General features: G+C 37.5%; 1 protein-coding gene across 1 annotated transcript in view; it reads right to left on the bottom strand.

Annotated features, from left to right (window-relative positions):
* Positions 1 to 3,853: 3,853 nt before the first annotated feature.
* Positions 3,854 to 25,581, bottom strand: part of LOC118740198 (frizzled-like) — a 120,777-nt gene continuing 99,049 nt past the window's right edge. Inside the window, exons 2-4 of the mRNA XM_036471695.1 lie at positions 24,176 to 24,295; positions 4,552 to 4,746; positions 3,854 to 4,117 (exon numbers count right to left, since the gene is read on the bottom strand). Coding sequence (XP_036327588.1) covers positions 3,854 to 4,117; positions 4,552 to 4,746; positions 24,176 to 24,295 — 579 coding nt within the window. The remainder of the gene's footprint in view (positions 4,118 to 4,551; positions 4,747 to 24,175; positions 24,296 to 25,581) is intronic.

The raw sequence follows: 25,581 nt of genomic DNA, 5'->3' as shown, positions 1-25,581 counted from the left end.
ATTAATCGCTGTTGGCATGCCATGCTTCAGTAATATGGATTTTTTATCGCAAACGCTAAGGCTAGGAAAAAAAGGCAAAGTCGATAAAGAAAGACACAGAGAGTTTTAACCAAACATGAAATAATAAACTTGAAGGAAGAATTTAAAAAGATTGTTGAAAGTAAATAACTAAAAAAAAAACGTTTAAATTCGAGAAACAAAATCGTACGAGCTTTTTTGTAGTGGGAATACATTTTTAGTATAAATAATTTTAAAACCGAGAACGACTTATTGTATTGTAATGATAGAAATTTTTTTAAGTAATTTATAAGGGAATAAATTTGGGTATTAAAAAGTAGACATAAATTTTTAAAAATAATTGAACAATTTAACACAAATTTTGAGTATTCTACAAACTAGATATATTTAAACTCTTCTAAATTTTGAAACTCAACATAATTTCTTGGCGCATTAGAAACTTGAAATATTTTGGTTAACAAAAAAAAACTGAACAGAAATTTTTGGAAATTTAAAAGGTGCACATAAATTTTTAGAATTTTGTATAAACGATGATTTGTATTGACAAAATTTTGTTGGTAGTTTGGGGTTGCTTAGGTTGGCTCGGCTGAGCTATGAGATCTCGCATATACCACATAGTTGTTGGTCCTTAGAGTTATAAAGAAAAAGGAAGCACATGCTTAACACCTGCTCATAAATCCACTTTTTAGTGAGTTTTACCATTTTTGGACCACCTTTGGTCTAAAATTTCCCTTAATGAAGAGAACAAACCAGAGCTAAGTTAGTGCATATATCCTATTCCTGTATTATAGAACAAAAAGCGAGCTTGCCATTATAGCAACTACTTTCTTAATGGCTGCCCGATCGTCGATGAAATTATTTTCACGCTAGGTTTGAAGAGTTAGAGCCTCTGTCGATATCTAATATGACTCTTCAAGTCCAAGCTCAGGATAGGTGGTTGGATCGAAGTCTCTTTTTCCACCCGTTTTGCTCTATTATTACGTATGGCTCTTGTCTAAAGCTGACCTGAGAAACGACATTGTTTGTTTTACTGTATAGCTTAAGCAAATTGCTGTGGTCAAATGACTACATATTTTCTTAACGTCCCTGTTACCTTTGGACTCAGTGGCGAGTTTTCTGCCTCAATTCTTCGCAACTTGGTCTATAGGACGGGTTTACATTTTTCTTTTCTTGCACCTTGGAAGTAGTTCGAAAAGTTTAAATTATAGTTCCGCAAGCCCTTTTACACTCTCCAACCTTTTGACTTATAGCTATGTATTATACGAAGGCACCATGCAACATTCTTGTGAATCGGGCTGTTGGTATCCCTATTTTACTGTTTATTTTCGCCGGGATCATAAGACTCTCGTTCCTTCATGCGTTTTACCGCCACAGCTACATTTTCCCACTCACTCTTCACGCATATTTACAGCGAGCCTAGCCCGCTGTTCTTTAGGCTGTATTAAGCTCATTTAAACCACATTAAATAATTTATAATGTGGTGGCGAGAACACAACGCATTGCGGTATTTTAATGAGTTTTGCCTTTTGGCCCACAAAGGCAAAGAACAAAAAATACGAAAGTCCATAAAAAAAATCAACAGAAAAAAGTTACGTAAATCCAACCACAGCCCACAAAGAAATTAAAAATATTGGCAAAAAACACGTCAGATAATAGCAACAATATACAGCATCATAATAATGCTTAAAGCATAATAACCAACAACAGCAAACAAAATAGTTATAAATCTCATAAAAAAACGACTCAGATTACAACGCTCGCGCCAGCGTGTACGAAAATTACCGTGAAATAGAGATAAAATGCTCATTGCGAGCAGCCGAAGGTATTAAATTAAAGCAACAACACGCAGCGGCAGCAAAAATTAAGCCATATATGTACTATATATGTATATGTAGATAAGGTAAGCAAAAATATAAGTTAAATAAATTAAGAAAAAAAGGCTCGCGTGTAATCATTGCCCACACCAACACCAACACCGCCACCTCAGCTCCCGCTTAAGCTAAACAGATATAGTAATTAACCTAACCAGCTTTACAACGCTGCGGTCGTAGCCGGCTTTTAGGCCTTAAAGGCCAACGCACGCAAACTCTGGTCAATAAGCCGTCAAAGCCGTTATTGTTGTTGTTGTTGCTGTAACTCAGCTCATTGGCTGGTTGGTTGACTGACAGACGCTTTTGTCTATATTTGAACACACGAGTTCGACTTCTAGGTAGGCTCGTGCACACATTCATGCCTAAGTGTATGTGAAGCAGTTTGTCGCTACTTATAATGACGGTCAAAAGTTAAATTTTTTATGATAATCGAATCGTCGAGTCGATGGCAACGAATGTAAATTTTTATTAATGACTCAATTGCCGCCAAATCTGTTGGATGAAATCTGAGCTGTTTTTATGGGGGACTTAAGATGCTGGAGTAGACATATGTACATTAGGGTGGTACAAAAACAGTAACAAGAATAGGACGTTCCCTAGTGCGCTGATGAATCATTTACGAATAGCTTAAGCGAATCTGAGTTGATGATATACCATCAAAACCAGGAAGGATAAATATATTTGGTATACTTATGGCTACAAGATTGATGATGTTGTCGGTATACAACCTATATCTGAAGTTCATGTCATTTTACTATGTCTGACAGAGTATGCGGTATACGACCAACAAATACATACTTCTACATAAGCTCTGACAGCAGGGTGGTGCTTCTCGCCACGGTGGCTCACCTTAATGCTGTTGTGGGACTGCTTTCAGCACTTAAAACTCATCGCAGCCAAGAACTAGGTTTACTTCAGTTGTGTAAAGGGGCATAGTATAATCATGGTCAAGTAAGTGACATGCATTTTCGCCTGGAAATGGGTTGCACTGGGATGGGATCCATACGCACAGGTCCTTTCATTGGTCTGCGCTAGAGCTGCTTTTGGCCAAAATGCTATGCATGGATGCAAAAAGGAAGCGCAACACGGAAATATGGAAGGCAACAGACTGATAAAATGCTTCATTAAGGAAATATAAACAAATCATTCCTTCCCCGTTTTAAGACACGAAATAAGGGTTACAGGTTTCCTTACTGGCCACTGCAGGATAATGAAGTACTTATTAGCCTGTGAGCTAAATGCTCCGACCAGTGCATATCGTGAAATCATTAACGGGACGCATGTGCCTGGCTGAAAATTAAAATGGGCGTAGAACCGACGCTATTAGGATCAAATATTTTACAAGCAGGACGACACGAAATTACCCAATCCCGTCGACGACGGTTGCAAGTACACTGCCTGGCCTACGTTACATCCAAAGAATACAAAAGTTTCCTTCTAGTAGCGGTTGTTGACTACAAGCAGCATGAAGAGCTTTACATGAAAAACTTTATGCCTTTCGCAGGAATCTGTATTTTTGTGAAATCAGGATGTACAGCTCAAATTAGAGAAGAAGCTAGACCAAACCGTTTGTAAAGCATATAAGCGGCCAATATTAAAAATTTTTAGTTATGGTATTTTTATTATTGCACTGCGGAATAAGGACCACATTTGTTTAGTTCCATTAATAAATGAAAATTCTATTTTCATCCAACAAAATAAAATTTTATGTATGTATGTATGTATGTAAAATTGTAAATAGCACAAAATGCAATTTGAAAAATTGAGGAAAACTCCATTTCGACACAAATGACGGCAAACTGATTGCAATGAGTTTTTTATTTGCACAAAATGGTTTTCCATTCAAATTTTCATCAAATTTATTTCATTTACTGCTTTCAATTTACTTCTCATTCATACAGTCTTCTCAGTTTTTTATCTCTTTTTTAATTTTTTTCCTTGTAACTACCCTCCCCAAAATTTAATCAAATTAAATCTAAATATGTTATGTGTGTGTACTCACCTTCAACTTTGGCCAATGCCAGCACCGAAATTGTCTGCAACGCCGGTATCGCCCAAGCGACCAAATGAAATAAATGCGATTTATTTTCGATTGCCTCATGACCCCATTTAAGGCCAGCGGCCAAAAACCAAGCGAACGCCAAACATGACCACCAGGCAAAGGCGGCCATGCAACAAAAGTAGAGCGCCATAAATAAAACGGTACATGCGGTGGTTTGCCGATGGCCCTGGAGGCGAGAAAAAATACGAAAAAAGCAAAAAAAAAATATAAAAAAGTAGATCAATTACTGAAGTGATGAAAAATTATGCAAAAATGGGGATTAATAGAAAAAAAACGTCCAAAAAATATTTTTCACATAAATCATTTGAATGATTAGGAAATACACATATTTTAAGGGGCTGATGAATTGAAATTGTGTTATTATTGCGAATGCTAAGAAAAGAATTAGATGAAAAAATAAAACTAATCTCTTTTGATAAGTTAAAATATTTGAATTTCCGTGGTTTTTTTATTTCCTTTTTGGAAGTCTTATATACTGCATATTTAAAGTTTGAAATATTTACTAGATTTTTTAATGCAATTACTTTAATATTTTTCTGTTTTTGTAGAAATTAATCTCTTTCTTTAATAAAATTTGCATTCCTCCATTCAGTTACTCACCTGCGTTATTGTCGACATCATTTGCAACCGCCCTAGACGCACTGGCGGCGGAAAGGGTTCCCGACACGCCACCGAATCGCCCGCTCCCAAACCGGCAACATACGCGCAACCCACAACGAGATAACAAACGGCTAGGAAAACAATGGCACGTTCCGGATAGCGAAAACGCGACGAGTCAATGAGAAAGGTCAGCACCTAGTCGAGAGAAAGAGTAGGTAGAAAGATAAATGATATCATTAGATTAGCTTTCATGCTTTGTTATGCGATTAACTACGCTCATGTATGTATGTATGCATGTAGGGTATGTAATTTTAATTAACTAATTTATGCTGCTGTCAGAGAGACGACTTAATAACTTAAGACTGTACATAGTTGATTAAATCAGTATTCAGAGATAGAAATCATAAAATTAAATTACACATGTATATACCTTCATATATTAAAATGTATTATACAATCTTAGCTTATAATAAAAAAGGGAGATTTCTACTAAATGACACTTTTAGGGCAATTCTGGCCAAGATAGTAAAAAGTAAAAAGGCTTGCGTAAGACTTTTGTTATTCTAGCACAAAATTTTTAAGCAGGGATCGCACGATTTGTAGATTTTAACAAAATCTGTACATTTTGAAAGTTAAGACAGTGTCACACGATTGGGCATTTACCCAAAATTTGGTGCAAATTTTTTCTTTATCCCAATCACGAAAACTAATTTGTTCAAATTTTTCTATAGAAGTTCACTGCATTGTACCAATCGTGTGACTACAAAAAAATGTGGTCCCAATTTTTTTTGTAATAATATAATAATATAAAAACTGTGCAAATCAGAACAAATGTACCAATCGTGTGACATGGCCTTTAGAAAAAAAGCCCTTTCACTCACCACACATGGTGAAAGGCTATTTTGAGGAAAGCACTTAAATAATAATAAAGTCATACAGCGTTGTGTCTAACGCCGTCTAGAGTTATACCGAACAGTCATACCAAAACAAGAGATGTGGAATTAGTTAGGTGTCGAACAGCAACAATGCCAATTTGGATTTCGTGTAAGAAGCACAAACATAACAGAGCGAGCATCGACTTCTGATCAATACGAAATTACCATAATATGCGTCCCGGGACCTAATAACAGTACCGAGACAGCGGACCAACTAGAAAGGTGCGGCTGCTCACTGAATGTATCCCACGCAGTGGATATGTGTGTCTTTTTCAGAGAGATCAAGGGCAGAATTGCAGAAATTTATCACTCGAAGGCTAGACAGAGGTGGAACCGCGCAGCATCGTAAAGGATTAGCCAGAAGTTCGGGGTGTCCTACGACCCACCTAAAACCAGGGCTGCTTTAGGAATGAGCAAAGAAAACACCTATAAACTTACGGTAGTCTCCACTGGGAACTGGCACGTTGGGCTACATGTCAAAAGGACTGGCTTACGCCTCAATAGGAATGACGAAATGTACGAGCAATCGCGTAAAAATACAATATTACTCTGGCTTTACGGTGTTGAACGCATGGATAATGACGCTCTGGTGAAAATATCCTTCGAAACGTCTGCACTCAACTGACGTAAATCCACAAATGAGGGAGGTGACTGGCTACAGAGAGTAATTTCCCCTATGCTTAGACCCATTGTGTTTCCATATGCAATATTCGTTCACCACGAGTGGCCTTCTGGAGAGCTAGCATTTCTGCCGGGTGTTCCAGTTCAGTCGAGTTGGTATGGTAATTTTATAGTTTTTGGTGAAGGCATTCGATTGTATACGGTGCTCAGTACTTGCATGATTTTCGTGTGGCCGGATGCACCATTAGTTCAGGATCCAGCCCACCGAGTCTTAAGGTTGCAATAACGGCTATCTATGTAGCAATTAAATCAAACGAAGACAGATGTAGAATCGCATTCAGAGCTTCAGGAGGTGAAGAGCACTGAGCTCCGCTCATGCCTTTTTTGTACCCTTTGGAGTTGTTTCAGCGATATTGACTTACTATGGGTGGGCCGCCAGACTAGGGCTCCTTAGAGCATGAACGGACTCATATTTTCTGTGTAGATGCATTGAATTGTCCTAGGTGAGAAAATCCATGATATACCAATTGCCTTTTCATAGATAAAGAGCGCTGTTGGCATAAAGAGCAAATGAGCCTAACCAGAAATGTATCCACTCGCAGGCCCGTCAGAGCCGAGGTAATCGCATACCGGAAAACATTGTTGAAAGTCCCTGCTATGTCTAAGAGTTCCACTACTGCAAATTATATCATTTATATCCAGATCACGAGAATGTACCCGAGTCTTAAGCAGCTGAAGAATATGGTTTTTAGCGGTCCCTGGTATATCGCAGCTCACAAGCAAAGAATGGGCAAGACTGCAAAGGTTTCATAATAATAGTATAAATTAAATTTTAGAGCAGTGTAAATCAAATAATTATATTTAATTTAATAAAAAAAATTATTTTTCCATTTTATAGTCGCCCATTATTGACTCTCTATGCAAGTCGATGCACATATGTACCTTCTTCTTTTCAATTAAATTTTGCAATTGAAAGTTCACATCCAATAAGTTTCATAATCCACACATACATATGTATATATACATTTAAATACATATGAACTTCATGGATGTGCTTGAGGCTTTTTACACTAACTCTTTCTCATATTAGTATTGTATTACCATACAGTTCAACCGAGGACATCGCACCTATCTTCCTGGTAAGAAACACCATTTATGTAATAAAAAAAAGCGCCATCACAGAAAAAAGCAAATGCAACGGTGGGTACTTTTTTATAGGCACACAGACTAACATAAGTACATACATATGTAAGTTACTACTATTCAGCATGTAAGGAACAGTAAAGCTGCTTGGCAGGAGTGCTAGCAATCAGCAATGGTTTTGTATTTAGTCAACAACGTCAGAGTTGTCATTCATAGTCATTTCACTGATTGGTGACGGAGTTGACATTTGTTTGAATGCAGCATTCATCTGCTGTTGCTGCTGCTAAAGTTGGAGTTGCGAATTATGTTGGTTGGTGTGTATTCTTTTTTGAATAAATAGTTCCTCCTATGCTGTAACGATATAATCTTATCCACATAATTATCAATGTACGCGATAATGATGTTGTTGCACCCTGCGAAGCTGTGACCAATGCTTTTGCTGTTGTCTGTAGTGACTTTGGCGACGCCAGCCTTATCTCTCAGTTGTGCTGTAGCTGGTGACATTAGAAAAACCCCGTTACCACAGCCGTCAAAGCGTTTGCTATCTGCTTTATCTGTTGCTGATAAAACCAAAGTCTCCTTCGGTGCGCTGCTGCTGACTTTATACTACTCTTTCAAGCTTTTATGGTTTTCCACACTACATTATGGTATGGCATTTCAGTTGATGACTTTTCTTAATTACAAATCTAACATCCTCACAGTTTTTGCGAAGTTTGTCACTAGCAGTGATAAGTTTGGGTAATGTACATACATATATATGAATATACATATATAAAGCGGGCTACGAAGGTGGGTCGATAAGTACTGTGTTTTAAAGAGTGGAAGGTTACTTATGCCAGAGGTAATATAATAACACAGCAGGGGGCAAAGTTTTCTAATTGTTGCTGAATAGAGACTTCCAAAAAACACGTCTCATCAATTTTTTATTTGATATTTTGATTGATATGCGATTTTAAGGACTATTAAATAACTATGAAGGCATTTAAAAACTTTGCACAAACACTCACGGAAAAAAGTATTGGCACAAACTCAGGAAAATTTAATAAATCTTCAACTTTTTAATCAGATTTTTTAGGTATTTTTTGAGTATTTTTATATCCAAGTTAGAAGTTGGTAAAAAATCGCGTAGATGTTTGAGACTTTTTTATTTTTATTTTATTTATTTTTTTGATGAAGGCGTTTCACATTTTTCCCCATACAAAGTATTTTCGAAAATTTTGTTTATGGAAAAAAATCATTAAAAAATTGCCAAAAATCGCTGTACCGCATCGTATGGGATTACCAGCCAAATGTGGAATACCTAAGAATCGGGGCTCCGATGGAATAGGTACCTTGTCGCAGTACGAGGACTAATCTAAATAGTCGTTCACTCAACTGCAGGATCGGATCACCGTTGAGCCTTGGCTAGCCAAGAACTGCCAACCCCGAACCAAGGGTGTTATGCATCGACTGTTCGGAAGATCTTCAGTAAGGGAATCCACAACCTCGGATGTATTATAATGGGACTTCCTGGCACCAGGCCGCATCCGGACGTAATGACGGCCTAACACTGAGTCCGCCTTGTCGGGCATGTGGTCGTATGACCAAGATGAATCAAGCTAAAAAGAATAAGAGAGATAGGAAAAACAGGCAGCGTGATTAAGTCGCTCGCAAAGGTCCCCAAGGGAGAAGCCACAAGCGAAGACTCAGACCTGGACTGCGTCGATGAAGGTACATGAAGTGTCAACTCCGTAAGAGAGAAGGAGCTGCTAGGGAGTCCCGCAAAAGGTACTAACAGAAGGCACACAAGGTGTGGAATACAGAGGACTACACAAAGAGCCACAGACATAGAGCAGCCCTACGAACCGGGAATATGTTCACCTGGTATGGGTCAGAGAAGCTGTATAAGCGGGAAAAATGTGGTTCGGAGTGATGACAACAATGCGTCGACCTCTAGGGCGGTAAGACAGAAAAGGTGCGACAACGGTTGCGACGAGCTGCGCGCTGGGAACGATTACTCTTGGCCTTCTGAAGCGAAACTATGCGAGATATATAGCTAGGCAATATCTGATGGTGGCGCTTCTCGATTGCAGTGAGCCCTAAGACAGATAATAAGGAAGATATACGCATTTCTTTCATGTGGCAGGTTTGCTTAATAGGGTAAAATGGGAGGCAACGACGACGCAACATTGAGCTGGTTAAAGAGAGTGGTACCTAACCTTCAAAGACTCGGTAATACGCACGCTTTAATCCAACGATACCAAAGCCTAAGGTATGAAATGTTTCGGAAACCTATAAGATGTGTTTTTGTATTAAAAAAAGTGTTCGAATGTAAAACTGAGATTCCCGAAAATCTCACTTTTATAAATGGATTTGAAGTAGAGGGGTTACGGCATTACCAAGGACAAATCTTAGGAAGAATAATTAGTTGACGGCATAAAAAGCGAAGTCTTCTAAAGACAAACTCTCTAACTCTCCACACAGAGCCTAAGACTGCGGGTACTACTCGGATATAATAAAATTTAATTTTTGCCACACAGTGTGCAGACGCATCAAAAACAACAGATTGGCGTCAGTTGGCCGCGCTTTACATGCCTGGTGAAAGTAGGATGACTTGTAGATATAAAATACATATGTATATTCTAAGGGTGGGTAACTCAGCAAATTTATAGGAATTGACTCAATGACTCCAACTCACTTTAAGGAGTCAGCTCATTCAACTAACTCATTTGACTCTTTGTATGTTACACTCATTCGTATCGTAGACTCGTTTTGAGGCATAGATGCGGTATAGCGGCCGTTGAAATAAAACAAAACTTTAAAGTGGGCGTGGTCAGCTCCTTTCTACTGATTTGAAAGGTGTAATTTTTTTTGTGTGCAAATTAATAGGGCGGTGCTAGGGGGAGGGTAAAGGTGGAATTTTCAATATTTTCAAAAGCTTATATTTCGAAACCTATTGTACCGAATTTCAAAATGTGGATATGGTTGGAAAGGCAATTGATTTGATATGCACATCTTTATATATCTTACATACATACATATTTCGAGAAAAACTAAAAAAAAAACGAAATTATAAGAATTTGTGAGATTTGACATAACACCCGCAATACAAAATACATGTGGTTGTGGTTGTTGTATTCTTGCCACCACCTTGTATAAATTCGCCTCGTGCAAAAACAAAATGCAAGACTTTGCCATGCTAAACACTGTGGCGAAGCGAGAGAGTTATATGGAGAAATATGAGCCACTATGATTCAATTGATTCATGTGAGCCATACGGCATCAACTGAGTTACTGAGTTACATTTTTTTTGGACAGGGAGTCTGAGTTACCGATTCACTTATAGGAATCAACTCAATAACTCAACTCTGAGTTGAGTTACCCACCACTAGTATATTCGTTTTGAAAGCTAAACTTGAAGGAGTGACTATTCATCAAACACAGGAGAAGCAACAAACAGAAAGAGCAACAGCATCATCATCATCGTCGTCACTAACGAAGTAAAGTCATCAAACAAAGCTTTTGTTTGTGAATTATGTTTGCTTTCTATTGTGCAACTGGCAGCTGGCAGCTGGCAGCCAACATCAGTGCACGGACTTCCAAGGAAGTTAAGGTGGTAGATTTTACATACAAAAATTGATTTTTCTAAAAGAGACTATGTTAGATAGTTTTTACACATATAAGATAAATGAAGTCGAATTCAAGTGAGCTAGTGTTATCAGAGCAGCTGAATTTCCGCCTCGGTGATTCTTATTGTCAAAATGATGTATTTATAGTAATTCGTAATGTTATTACGCGTAAAATTTGTTAGTGGCATTTTTGTTTTTGAACTTCTGCTGTCAAATTTTATGAATTCGCCTTGGAATAAATTGAATTTTTTTTTAAAACATCCAAAAAAATCTATTGTACGCCAATAAAAAAATTCAAGGAAAAACGTATACATAAAACTGGGCCCAAATCATGGCATCCGTGATCGAATGAAACACGATTCGAACCGAATGAAATACATTTTAAGTTGAAAAAGCGAACTCGTTACCAAATGCTGTAATCTCAAAAACAAATTTCGATTCGAATTTGACTCGATCACAGATGCCTTGATTCTACCTCAAAAAAAAAAAAAGAATTACTTTTGGCAGTGTCCCACACAAACTTATTGCAAACGACATATATTTCCATAAACAGCTGATACAAATACAATTTCACTTTTAAATTGGTCATGGTCAGGGTTAACTTTTCATATTTATTTTAGGTGTGTTCGATGACAAAATATGTAGACACTGCCTTCATTTAAATCTTTTAGCTTTCTTTCCGGAAAATATTGGTAGATTTTTAGCCTTTGTTGGTAAAAATGGTAGAAAATAAAATACAGCTAAAAAGTTGGTAGATCGACCCCACTTTATTGGTTAAAGTCCCTATACTGGCCAACATCAACCATATACAATCTGTATTTCAAAGAAAATGACATCGTTAGTCGTATTCGTATTCGTCGTACTCGGAGCTTGTTAGTTGTTCATTTTTCAATTTGTTAGTTTGACTACACATTTGACTTTTGCAAGTGCTGTTCGGACACGAGAACATATGAATTCGCAAGACAGCGTGAAGCAGACATTCATATATACATACATATAATTATATAAGGACAACCGCTGACACGGATTAATGATGTGGTGCGTTGCAAGGAGGCAGATGCAAAGTCAAGTAGGTGGTGTGCTTTGGCGAGGGTTTCTTGGTATTATTTTATTTTTTAGTGTAGTATTTTGTGTTGGTATTTATATGTAGTTGTCATAGTTGACATTTGACTATTTTGTCAATTGATATGTTGTGATATATAAGTGACAACGGAAGTGGTCTAATTAAGCGATTTTTCCTTCGTTTACTTTCCGCTTGCGTTACTGCCATTTTTTTGTATGCAAATTGACAGCTGTCAACGTATTTGGCATTCACTTATGACAGCTGTCATTTTTCATTGGCCAATAGCCTACGATTCACAATCACTTTATGGAAATAAAGATACGTACATTAAAATGCAAAACTGATACAGTTGTGAAAAGAAAAATAACAGTGATTAAATATCTGTATTTAAAGAAGCTAGAGGACCAAAGAAATAAGAGCGTTTCTATATACGTTTGTATGTTTGTCTCTTTGATAATCACTAGGTTAGGTTAGAGTGGCTGCCACCGCGCAGGGTACGGAGCAGACGTAGGCTGCCGGAAGCCATTTGCTTCTTTCCCTCTCTTAATAATTGAACCTCCGAGTGCGTTTACAAAAAGTCGAGTACGCTCGCCGGGTGTAAGCCGGCTAAACTATCTCGAAATTACTTGTTAAGGTATTGGCTCTGCGAGTTGGTCAAGACGGGACAATAGCAGAGGTAATGTTCGATGCTCTCCACCTTTTCTGAATCTCTGCAACTGCGACAAAAATCGTTAGTGGGGTATCCTAACCTTTTTCCGGTGATTACCCTGACTACTAATCTGGGAGAAGAGCGGTCCAGTCGAGTGAGAGCTATGGATCGCTTTGCATCAATATTTGGCCAAATTTTCCTGGTGGTGGGGCAGGTGGTATCCACAGCCCACCTGGTAGCAGGTTGAGAGTTTTAATTAATTAATTAATCCCAACGGCTTTTTACCCTCCATTCCCGCCCAACCGACACGAGGGGCGCAGTCCGCATGACGTACGGAAACTTTTTTTTTTTTTTTTTTTTAGTTTTTTCGTGCCGAGTAGTGGAAACAGGAGTTTGTTAAGTGTCGAGATCTAAAACTATTCAGCTACAGAATCAAATTCATCAGCTGATTGGATATGCTAAAGATAGTATTTCAATTATTGAGAGTGGAAATAATAGTTTTCTTTATAGTAAAAATCGAGTCCGATACGTCAAACGTGCTGGAATGACAGTTAAAATCTTGACATAAACCACGGAATGATTCGTTTAGTTCAAAATTAGTTTTGCATGGCTTTAAAAATAGAGGTCGAAAGTGTCTTGACACTCGAGAAGGAACATTAAAATTTACCTCAGCCAGGAGGGCCGGGCTATTAATCAAGCCTGTCATTAATTTTACGATAAATATTATACCCAGCATTTCTCTACGACTTGCGAGTGTAGGCAAATTTATGAGCTTTAGACGACTTGTGTAAGGGGGGAGATTGTAATCTGAATCCCAGTTAAAATTACGCAATGCAAAAAGCAAGAATTGTTTTTGAATTGATTCAATCCTTTCTGAATGAACTTGGTAGCGGGGATTCCAAACAATAGATCCGTATTCTAGTATAGGTCTAACTAAACTGGTAAAAAGAGCTTTTGTAACATAAGGATCTTTGAACTCTTTTGACCATCGCCTTACAAATGCAAAAACGCCTTTGGCTTTATTGACTGTAACATTAATATGATGGTTGAAATTGAGTTTGGAATCCATTGTGATACCAAGATCGACAAAATTGGATACCTGCTCCAGATTATAATTTGATATTGAATAAACAGCTGGTTGAACAGCCCTCCGAGAGAAACACATAACTTTACATTTTTGAAGGTTTAGTGGCATATAGTTTGTATTACACCAACTAACCACGTTATTCAGATCCGCTTGTAACAAAGACCTTTCTTCGATAGAGGACAATGTTTTAAAAAGTTTCACATCATCGGCATACATTAAAATTTTTGAATGTTTTATTATAGAAGAAATATCATTAATGAATATCAGGAACAGAATCGGACCAAGGTGGCTTCCCTGAGGAACTCCTGAAGAAACTTTAATGATGTTGGAAGAACAATTATTAACAATAACTCTTTGTGTTCTATCAGAGAGGTAAGATGAGATCCATTGAAGGAGACTGGGCTGAAAGCCGATTAGGTCGAGTTTACGGATGAGTAACGAGTGACATACTTTGTCAAAAGTTTTACTGAAATCGGTGTAAATTACGTCGGTATGAGCATTTTCTCTAAAACCGTTTGAGACATGAGTTGTAAACTGCAATAAATTAGTAATAGTAGATTTTCCTTTAGAAAACCCGTGTTGATATTGTGTAATTGAAGAAGATATAGAATATGTCAGCTGGTTAACAATAATTGCTTCGAATAATTTGGGGATAGCGGAGAGTTTCGCTATGCCTCGATAGTTTTCTATAGACGACCTGCTGCCGTTTTTGTGAAGTGGTATTATGAAAGACTCCTTCCAGGCTGACGGAAAAACGCCATGTTTAAGTGACAAATTGAATAGAGTTGTTAAAGGCTCGCAGATGTTCTCAGCGCAGTTTTTAAGAAAACAGGTCGGAATATGATCAGGTCCAGGCCTAAATGAAGCTTTTAAGGTTTTTAAAGAGTGTAAAACTTCATCGGAAGATATTACTGGAATATAAGCAGAGTTGATTGGACAAAGCTCGTACGGATAGTCTCCACTTATAGGGAAGTCTACAGAATAATTGGACCTAAAGAACCGAGCAAACATGTTGGCAATGAGTTGGCTGTCGCTAGATACAGTGTTGCGATAATGCATAGCGGACGGAAAACCATGTGCCTTACGCTTTGAATTTACGAAACCATAAAATGATTTAGGATTGTTAATTAAATTCTTCTTAATTTTACATAAATATGAATTATAATATTTCTTATTTAATGCAAAGTAGCTATGCCGCAAAACTGAGTACCTTAGGTAATCACTGTGTAAGCCCGTTCTTTTATACAGTTTAAAAGAGTGCGACTTTTTATTTTTCAATTTTTTAAGCTCTTTAGTGAACCATAATTGTATTGGTTCTTCATGAACAATATTACGTATTGGCACATACTTTCGAAACGAATTGAAAACAGTATCATTAAAGTGCTCAACGCTACGCTCCACGTCATCTCTATATATTGGCCAAGATAACTTTGAAAGTTCTTTGTTAATTTTCCTGAAATTTGCTTTCACAAAAACATATCTAGTACTTGAACTTGACTTATTATTATGTATTTCATTTATGATTTCGTAGTTTAACTCAAGAGCAGGATGGTATGCATCTTCCGGCAAAACTAGGGGATCACACCGATTAATAGAGGCCTTCGGAACATCATCAACGTAAACGAGATCCAAGACCTTTCCAAACTTATTTGGACATACATTTATTTGTTTGAGGCATAGTTCAGCCATTTCCTCCAGAAATACATTGTAACTATCTCTAGATGAAACTGGTACAACATCGGTGTCAATGATGTTCCATGAAATATGTGGCAGATTTAAATCGCCCAAAACAATCATAGAATCGGATGCCGTAAGCATTGCATTTACGGTCTCAAGTAAAGAAACTAGCTGCATATATACCGATACGGCAGAATTAGGAGGGATGTAGCAAAGAGCTAAATAAATATAAGTCTTTCCAGCCTGTACACGTATACATTTAAATTCGGTATATTCAATGACAGGAAGACTAACTTCCTCGGATGGTATCGATGAATGCACCGCAAAAAGAACACCACCGCCGATTCTGCCCACACGGTCACTCCTGTATATTTGATATTCATTTGGAAGAATTTCGGAATTAAAAATATGAGGTTTGAGCCATGTTTCGGTCAAGGAAATAATATTATAATTGCAGTCAAAACCTTTTAAATATAAGTCAGTTAATTTGGTATTCAAACCTCTAACGTTTTGATAGTAAATACTTAAATTGGACTTGCGAGTTAGTTTTTTGAATCAGAATTAAGATTAGAAATTTTAGCTACGTTATTATTACTTTTATTAGGTTTATACTCAAACTCGCGAACAAACGCCCCGGTCGGCCAAAATGAACTATTTAGTAGTGAATCAAAATCTTCGGAAGCTACATCAATTTTAAAAGATGAAATATCGCGATCGTATTTAAAATTAAATTTACGAATAAATACATCTTTAGTTCTAATTTTAGTCGATATGTATGACTTTATATCATCCGAAGAAGTATCTTTAGCAAATCTAGAGACAAAGATTGATCTTCTCGGAGGAATTACAACCAACTTTTTGGTAATGATGTCTGATGTGCGGGGCTCCGAATTATTCGGAGGAACTAAGTTAGACAGTGGAGTTTGAGATGTTGATGGCAACACTGTTAAATCAACGGTTTGACTATTTTTAGAAGTAGACCTAGTGGATATGGCTTTAGAAATCGGAGGCTCCAATGCCTGAGGGCATGGAGAAGATAAATTAATAAGTTCTAAGGACTGGGATGGAGGATTTTTTTTACTAGAGTCCGTGGCTGTCTTTTTAGGTGGACTAATAACATGCCCACCTTTATTTTCTCGGCTATCCTCAGAGTGTGGAGGGTCGTCGATACAAGTGAAAGACCTAAACATTTTTTCGTAATGCTTAAATTTCTCAACAAGCGCCGACAGATCCTTCCCGATCTCAGAAAAACCATTTCTGGACTGCCTGAAGAATTTAAATAAATCAACTTCGGTTGATCTACATTTTTGACAAGACCAACGAAGACCCTTACCCTCGTTAATAGCGTCCAAAACTCTACCGCTCAAACCAGCACATTTTATATGGGCAATCCCATCGCAGAGCCAGCATGACACATAGGAGTCGCTTTTAAAGTGGCAATTGGTGTAAATACACGACATGTTTAAAATTATATTTATTTTTAGGTTTTAGAAGCAAAAAAGCAAAAACGGTTTTGAAAACGATGTATTAATCAGTGAACCAATCAGCTGGTAAATATCAGTTAGCGAACAGTTTTAGATGCACTGTATATTTGACACCTAATAAACACAACGCAAACAGCTGTGACAAAGATGAAACAGCAGAAATGACAAAAAGACAAAGAGAGCAAAATCAATGTGCACAAACAAAAACAATTGTACAACAACAATATATTATATGAAACAAAATACTCGGCACATGCAATTAAGAATATCAAGTTAAATTAATCAAATATACGGGAAATTTTGATGTTTTACTTATCTTTAAATTGTGCACCAGAAGTTTATTAACACTTTTTTTAATTTTTTACTTTAATAAGCGTAAACAGCTTTATCAAACACAAAATTTAAACAGATCACAGAAAAACACAGCTTCACAGCTTGACGTTTGCGTCGTCCAAACTTTAGCGTGCATTATATGGCTAGCAGAATAAATAACGATAGACCGTCCTGCAGGGGCGGAGGTTATGAGCTTAAAACACTACAATAATCCGATAAGCGAAAACTGAGGTTCAGCACGAGTTAGAGCCATTTTGGTATATGTATAGCCGTTGATATTGGGTTTAACTCCGTGGCACCTTCCCATTCGTTCTTCTTCTTCTTCTTGCTGTCTAGACAGAGTAGAGGACTGGTATAATCTAACTGTCGTAAATTATCCGGTAGAGTTTCAAGGAGTTTTGCGTATCCGAATCAGAGGTCTCCGCATTGTTACAGCGTATTTACCCTGGCTGCACAGCAGCCGGCCTGAAATTTGTCATAGAGATCCACAGGTTGAAGACTTAACCTTATTTCCAGAGATTTGATCGGTGTCGTGGGCAGTGCTCCCTTGACGAGCATGTAAGCCGCCACTGCGCATTCGTTGCGCCTTGGCTCTGGACAATGCTGTGGTTTAGCACAGGCAACGAGATAATCACTAATAAAGGCTGAAATTGGACAAGGTTTGCGAGCCCATTACTAGCCCCAACTAATATTTTAGCTTGTGGACTTTTAATGTATGAGACTGAGCTGTAACGTTCAAATTTTAATAAAGGGGATAAGTGAAGGAGGCATCCTTTGGGTCCGAAACTCAGATCTCCAGGATCATGAGGTATCTCCTTAGAAATAAATTTGAAAACGGGACAAAATAAACTGGAAATATAATGCTAAGTAGGTACTCAGTTTAGGCGGCCGTGTTGGCTGACTGTTTAGAGGTGCGTACTACCACTCCGTAGGGCCCGAATTCTAAGTCTGCCGCCTAATGGCGTGAGGCAAAAGGGAAAAAGGCCATTCAAGAGTTCATGACTGCATATAGAAAAGTGCGTGAAACAAGGCCCTTAGAAAGATGCGATTCTCTGAAGAGACTGACTGCAGCTTATGTAGACTCGCTGAGGAAACTTGAAGGGAAACACTATGTGGTTGCCTACGTCTTCATGGCCTTAAATCGATACGCGTAGGGGAACGACACTCGCTCGTCTTGGTCTACAAGTTGAAATACGATGCTAGCCAACTTCCTAAGTAGCCAAACGATGTGGGGTGGCACATTAGGTCTGCCCAAGTCGCAGTGCTAGTATTTCCGTAAAACGATTATTTTTTTTTATCCGCTCGCAACTGTGCAATGACTTATCTTGAATCGGCTAAATGGTGTACAAATTCACGCCTCATACTTCAAAAGCTCTGAAAGGTGAAATATAAATTAAATTAAATAGAAAAATGGTAAGTGTAACGTTTATACAATTTCCTTTGTATGGCATATTTTTTTCGTTGTTTTCCTTTTTTATTTTACCTTTTTACTAAACTTCGCTTCAGCGCGCCAAGTCATTTGTTCTTTGGCAGTCAATATGACAATTATATTTAATTTATGTGCCGGCGCGACAGTGGGCATGTCTACATGCATATGTAAATATAGTATAGAATATTGCGCAGGCGTTACCGGCATTCGTTTAAGCTATTACTTTAGCTCAGACAATGGCAAGCACTTTGATAGCTTCGAAAAAAATAATACTTTATTTAAAATCTAACAGAATTCGCCCATTTAATGGCATAGTCTTACTACTTGGCTACTGCCCAATGTGAGCGATAAAATTTAAAAACGTTTTTTTATTGTTTTGTTTTTTTATTGTGTTCGACTGTCGTATAATTTCACAATTTTTCAGATGTGGTCCCAACGCAGGGCCATCGACAAATTCTTGCACTCTTATGCCATATAAATGTTAAAAAATTATATCTGTCTTCTTTTGTTTTGTTTATGATCCCCAGCGTACATGGAAATTGAAAAAGTTGAAAAAACTGAACTAAGTTAAAACCAAAAAAAAATTTAGAAAAAAGACAAAGTGTGTAACTAAACGACAAAACAATGCAGCAAACTGTTATGCCACAGCTTGTGGCGTGTATAGAATAACAAATTGATTTCTTTGTAAGCAACTCTTTGGGAATCGTGTAAATCGACAATGTGGGGAAGCAATAGAGCCAAAAGCGCTAGGAAGTGATGGAGGCACAAGAGCTGCCGCTATACTACTTATGTAATGCACTGTATGTATTGTGGTGTGGACTGAAGTGAAGTGAAGTGAAGTGAAATGGAAGAAGTCAAAGTCCACGCTTTGGGAGCCACACAGCGAATACTGATGGAGTCGCTACATTTGGCATAAATAAACAATTCAATTTGTAAGTTTCAACAAAAAATTTAAGAACAAGAATAAACTGTTTGTCGCAATATTTGTCATGGATGTAAAGGGGCGCGCAAAATAGGAGCTGGCAGTAATGACGAAAGCTATGAACAAACGAAGCCACCAAGACTAACGGGGTGATATGGAAAATCTATTGACTTTGTGACAAGCAGGGGAATATGGGGAAAAACTGGCGATTAGTAATTAAAAGTCAGAAATAGTGGAACGAAAAGATTGAAAGCAAAAAAGAAAGATTTTTATTTAAGAAAATGTCACGTGCATGAACAAAACAAAATTTTGTACAAAAAAAGAAAATGTTGTAATTTGTAATTTCATATTTTAAATTTCCTCATGTATCATTCTTAAAATGTCACTGTAGTACAACCTTTTTTAACACCTTTCGTCCGATACCAATACTGTGAACTATTACATTTTGGATAGCGACTCTAAATGGTTACTGTATTTATTTGAAAAAGTCAGCAATACTTATGTACTTCTAAGGCTCATTTCGTTGGCATGGAGTCGAAGCTAAACCGAAGAGCTGTCTCAATTCGGATAGTAGCCCAATTTTGTGTTTAATCCCGAGTGCATCTGTATCGGAGATTCATAAGGAGCAGAGATAGCATCGCAGATAGAATAGTCCACCTCTCGGTTAATCGGGGTAGCTAATACCAGTACTACGTAGACCCTTTCTGGCCTGAAGAGACTATGCTTGGAGACTCAAGTAATATGGAGAAGTTGCCACCTCCCGTGGACGCATAGCAACAAAGATTTGTAATGCTACGATTGACAGAGTTATTGTCAATAATTTGTAAGCGAAGCTACTATGATCGTGTAGACCAACGTTGCTAGGTTATATAGGTTATTTCAAATGGGACTCGGCTCAGGATATTACGTACGGGGCGAAGTATGTCACTCACAACTTCTTTTCAATGCGAAGACCTCCTCACCCTGCACCTGCATCCAGTCACATGCTCGGTTCACCACGTGGTACCATTCCGTTTGACAGGTACACCATATATCCACCCTTAAATTGTCCCCTACCCTTGCCTGTCCAATACCTTAACCCATTTAAATAGTTTTGCTGCCAACCGTGTTACATATATGGCCGGCGATCGTCTACCCTCCCTACAACCGTCGACAGTGGCACATAATTCTCGCCCCTTCACACCATATTCGCGACTTCATATCATCCCGTCTGTTGTTCGGCGTCCGCCCGCCGGTTCTTCCACATCCGGAATCAATAATCACCACTGATTTTTGATTAAAAATTCATTACAATCCTTTTATTTACACACTTAATATACTATTGGGTTGGATTTTTAACTAGTAATGACCGCGCAGTTGGTCTAATTTATTCAGTCAAGAAGAAATCCCTAAAATCTAAAGCTTAATCGTATTAAAAAAGAAATTCAACCAACAAAGCAGCTTTGTCACCAAATCTCATTTCATCTCGCCTAATTTTGAGGTCTCGACATAGTCACAAAATCTCTAGAGGCTGAAGGATGGGTTGATTATATCGGGCTAAGAGACATCTTACCTGGTTTCGCAGACGCTTATCAAACATTAAAAAATGACACACCCATTAATGCCGCCCGTTCTCCGCTTGTGCGCGGCGCTAAGAAGCCGCAGAAACAACTCATGTGATCTTACGACAAGTAATTATCTGCGCAGAGCTGTGAGACAAAAGCACAATTTATCAGGTAAGAAATTTGGGACTAAATTTCAGTGTTGTCGCTCCAAAACCTCCAGCTATTGTTCATTAAGGGCCGTTTTATCAGATAGGTCTTAAAATTTATCTACCCCTGTGCCACTAAGTTTGTTTTTGTGTATTCGAGCGGGTGCTACATCGTTATTCAGAGTGGCAAGTATCAAAGGATTAAGTAAAACAAGTAAGAAGGTCTAAGTTCGGGCGGAGCCGAACATTAAATACCCGGCGCAAGTATTAAAGATATGTTTTCCACCTTGCCGAAAGCTACCGCTACATGATAAGCCGGGGTGTATACATTTTAAGTAAATTAGCGTCCTTAAATTTCGACATATTGAAATTTCAAGCATTTCTGAAATTTATTGTTATATGAAAAGCGGCCGTAATTTAAGACCGATTTCAACAATTTTCAACGGTTTGCTTTTATGTGGCAAGCACAATAATCATACCGAGTTTGGTACAAATTGCTAGAACGGTTAGCGAGATACATATATGTAATCACAAGTGGGCGGTGCCACGCCCATTTTCCAAAATTTTATCATAAACGTATTTCTTGGTAAAGAATTGTTGCAACCATCAATTTTGAATAAATTAGCTTTGATATTTACTGATTTATCGAAGATTTTGTATTTCTCGAAATTACCGTTATATGGAATGTGGGCGTGGTTATTGTCCGATTTTAAAAAGTTTCGGCCATTTGGTATGCTGTACCAGGACCAACAACTGTGCCAAGTTTGGAAGAAATTTGTGCAGCGGTTACCAAGATATACACATGTAACCATAAGTGGGCGTGGCTACGCCCATTTGCCAAAATTTTAAAATATTCTTATTTTTCGTCTAAAACTCATTGTAAATATTAATTTTGAGTGAATAATCTTCAGTAGTTACTAAAATATCGCAGTTTTCGTATTTCTGAAAATTACCGTTATATGGGAGGTAGGCGTGGTTATTGTCCGATTTCGCCCATTTTCAATACCATCCGTCCTACGCCCAAAAGAAGTTCACGTACCAAGTTTCATTAAGATATCTCAATTTTTACTCGAGTTATCGTGTGCACAGACGGACGGACGGACGGACAGACAGTCACCGCTTAATCGATTTCTCTTTTCATTCTGATCATTTATGTATACATTTGTCTATATCTATCTCGATTCGTTTTGCCTGTTACAAACAACCGTTATGTGAACAAAGTTATAATACCCTTGTGCACAAGTGCGCTCGGGTATAAAAATTCAAAGGTCAGGTAAAGAGTGAAAACTAAATATACGTAATAAAAAATTATTCATAGGCAAATAAAATAAGACAACACAGAAAAAAAACACCAAACCAAAAAAAAAAAAATACAGTAATTTCTCTAAGCTGCCAAAAAATGCAAATTACATTTCTATAATACTATTATTCATTCACCTAAAAGCCGTTGGTAAGCTATAATTTTACAAATTATCTCGACACAAGTCGTTTTTTAAGGTGTGTGCTGCCAGCACTCATCTATCTTTTCCATCATTGTTCGCACTTACTCTAGCAGCAAATTTATGTAAGCGAAGCTTTAACTTCGACTTTGTTGGCTGTCTGTGGAAAATTAGTCGCGCATTGAAATGCTGAAAATTACAGATTAGAGATTTTCCAAGCGGAAAGTGTGGGCCGTTGTCGGCGTACAAAATTTTTAAAGGAGTGTTAAATTTTGAATTCTTTTTAATATTAGGTGGTTAATAGCAGGTTTTAGTTTAGTGGGTGTGTTAATTTAATGCGGAAGTTATTAGTAGATGGGACTAAGTGATTGCAGGGCTAGATGTGTAGATAGAATATTTGTCGGCGCTAAGTATAGTTTAGAAAAATTGTGGACGGCCTTTGGTTTTTGATTTGAACAAATTTTATAATTAATAACTTGAAATACATGATGATATATCTTAAGTCAATAAGAAGAAACAGGAGTGAATAATAGGGTGGTCAAAAGATGCATGTGAAGAAGAAAAGTCCCAATTTTAATGCCCCAAAAAATATAACCCTGTATGTATGCACGTAAGTTAAATATTAAAACCCTGTCTAGTCACATGTGCGTTACATAAAATGCCATATTTTTTTGTACTTTATGTTTAAGACAAGTGTCTCCGAGCTTGCGGCAAAAACCATTTTAACTTTCTGCATTGATTTGCTCTTTCCTTAACAACAAAAATCCTTGTTCATGGCGCTGGTTGCAAAATGCCTCCAGCACCAAAATATAATCTCAGCCAATCCTACAGTCTACAGTCTACCACATATCATTATCTTTGTCGTACAGCTTTACTTGCAAATAAAATTGATTTTTCATTTAAATGTTAAAATACAGCTGCTGTTTCTTATGGTAATTTTTTTTCTTGTTTGGCTGCATGAGGGGGAACAGCCAATATGTCATTTTGCAGTACTTTTTGCTCTGACACACAATGCCACTCGATCGATATTGATATGCTGCAGACGTACAAGTCTCAGCTGGCACGCCGATTTGCCTGTAAGCTGCTGTTATTGAAAAATACAATACACACTGACAGGCACTATGTCACGTTAAGGATGTTTTTTGTGTATGTAGTTGTCTCTACTCGGTACTCCACTTTTTGCTGCTTGCTCATATCCAATTGCCTCACTTTTGGCTTGTTTGCTTGGCGCCAAGTAGCTTACTATGCCCTTTTTTTTAAATATTGTGTGCCTGATGCCAGCTGGCGAAGCAAAAGCTACTTACTTCTAAGAATGTATATATGTAGTATGTGTGCATATAAGTATATTCTTCTTCCTTTCAGACTTCACCTAACTCAGCTGATTGATAAATGATTTGCCCATTAAAGTATGAGTCTCTTGACCAGGCAGCATTTTCTGAGCCATAAGCCAGCTCATGAAATTAATCATAATTTGCGCTAATTATTAAGTTAACTTATGTCATTGAATAAGTTTTAACGTAATTGTTCACAGATTTCGCACTTACCGTAAAGAGGCAGCTTGCCACACAGACAGCCGCCCAAGAGCCGACCCAATAACGCAGCACAGTGCGCTCTTTTTCAGGGAAAAACATGGCATGGCATGGCGCACCACAATCGCGTAATTCCTGTAAAAGAAGAAAAAACTTCGAATTAGAAAACAGAAATTAATGATCAATGAGTTACTTATATATATATAAAATAACAGACCTAGTTCTAGTAATAGGACCTATAACTTTAAGTGAGTGTTTCTTTTTTTTCAGTTAATAAAATTTGAAAGTGTTCGTCTTAGTCTGGTTTCCGGAGCTACATGGGACCTGTAGAAAACTTGGTTGAGTAAGACAGAACTTTCCAGATGGAAATTACTTGCCGGCAGGGATGGAAAATAATCATTATTATTTTAATTTTGACCAAAAAAATCAACAAGTTGCAATCGTCGTAAAACAATTTAAATTATACTCATGTAATTGTGTTCGTACGTCCTACTGGAGTTTACAATGATTTTTTATTTTTCGAGTTTAAACAATAAAGATTAAAATTAATAATTAATATTTGAGTTTTATTTTTTCGCTCAAAGGAAATTATTATTACTTGATTTTTATTTTTTTCGGTCACAAATATTGATTATTTTAGGATTTTTCTTTTTTCGCTCAAAGATAATAATTATTATTGAGTTCTATTTTTCACTTAAGAATAATGAACATTCAAAAAATTTAAAAGCTATACCAACGTGATTTCCGACGTATCATTTTCAGAGGTAGCGACACCCCCTTATAAAAGGAATAAGAACCAAACTTTTCAGGTCAAAATTTCAGTAGGTTGCGTCTGTATGGCCTTTTTTGATTTAAATAATTTTACTCATAATGATTACCATCCTTGTTTGCCGGACTTTTACTCCGATTTCAAGTACACTTTAGAATCCCTGAGCGTTTATGTCTACAAAAACGATGCAATGAAATTGTTTCCCTCCACAGACCCACCGTGGGCCGTTGGTAATGAGTTCCTTAAGAAATGTAAAGATTACTACCAATCCGCTTTGGGGCTGTCCGAGTGGTCGACTGCGGAAAAATAGAAAACTTAGTTTGCCGATGGCGAAACCGGCGCTTGAAAATCAGTCCGAAAATAATTAACTTGCATAAGAATATTCTGATCGTCCCTTTACATTCTCGGCTTATCGATAATGGTGTCCCTTACTTTTCTCTAGCGTTAGACTAGACTGCCGACGGGGGTCCAAACTTTCAAATTTTCTTAAGAAGAATTATCTAAGTCTATTGCTTAAAGTTAGCTAACTAAATAAGTCATTTAATTGACCGAAGAACGAGCGCCCTTCCCTTCTATTGAACCGCCAGGGCAGAGTTAATATTATTGTCCCCTTGTAGGGCAATTGGTAACCGTGTTTTTCGACGCACCTCCC

This window comes from Rhagoletis pomonella, unplaced genomic scaffold, assembly GCF_013731165.1.
Source record: "Rhagoletis pomonella isolate Grant_MI unplaced genomic scaffold, Rhpom_1.0 Rhpom_scaffold_00005, whole genome shotgun sequence".
NCBI lineage: Eukaryota > Metazoa > Arthropoda > Insecta > Diptera > Tephritidae > Rhagoletis > Rhagoletis pomonella.
Note: the sequence above shows the minus strand (reverse complement) of the source record. Positions and strands in the feature narration are given on the sequence as shown.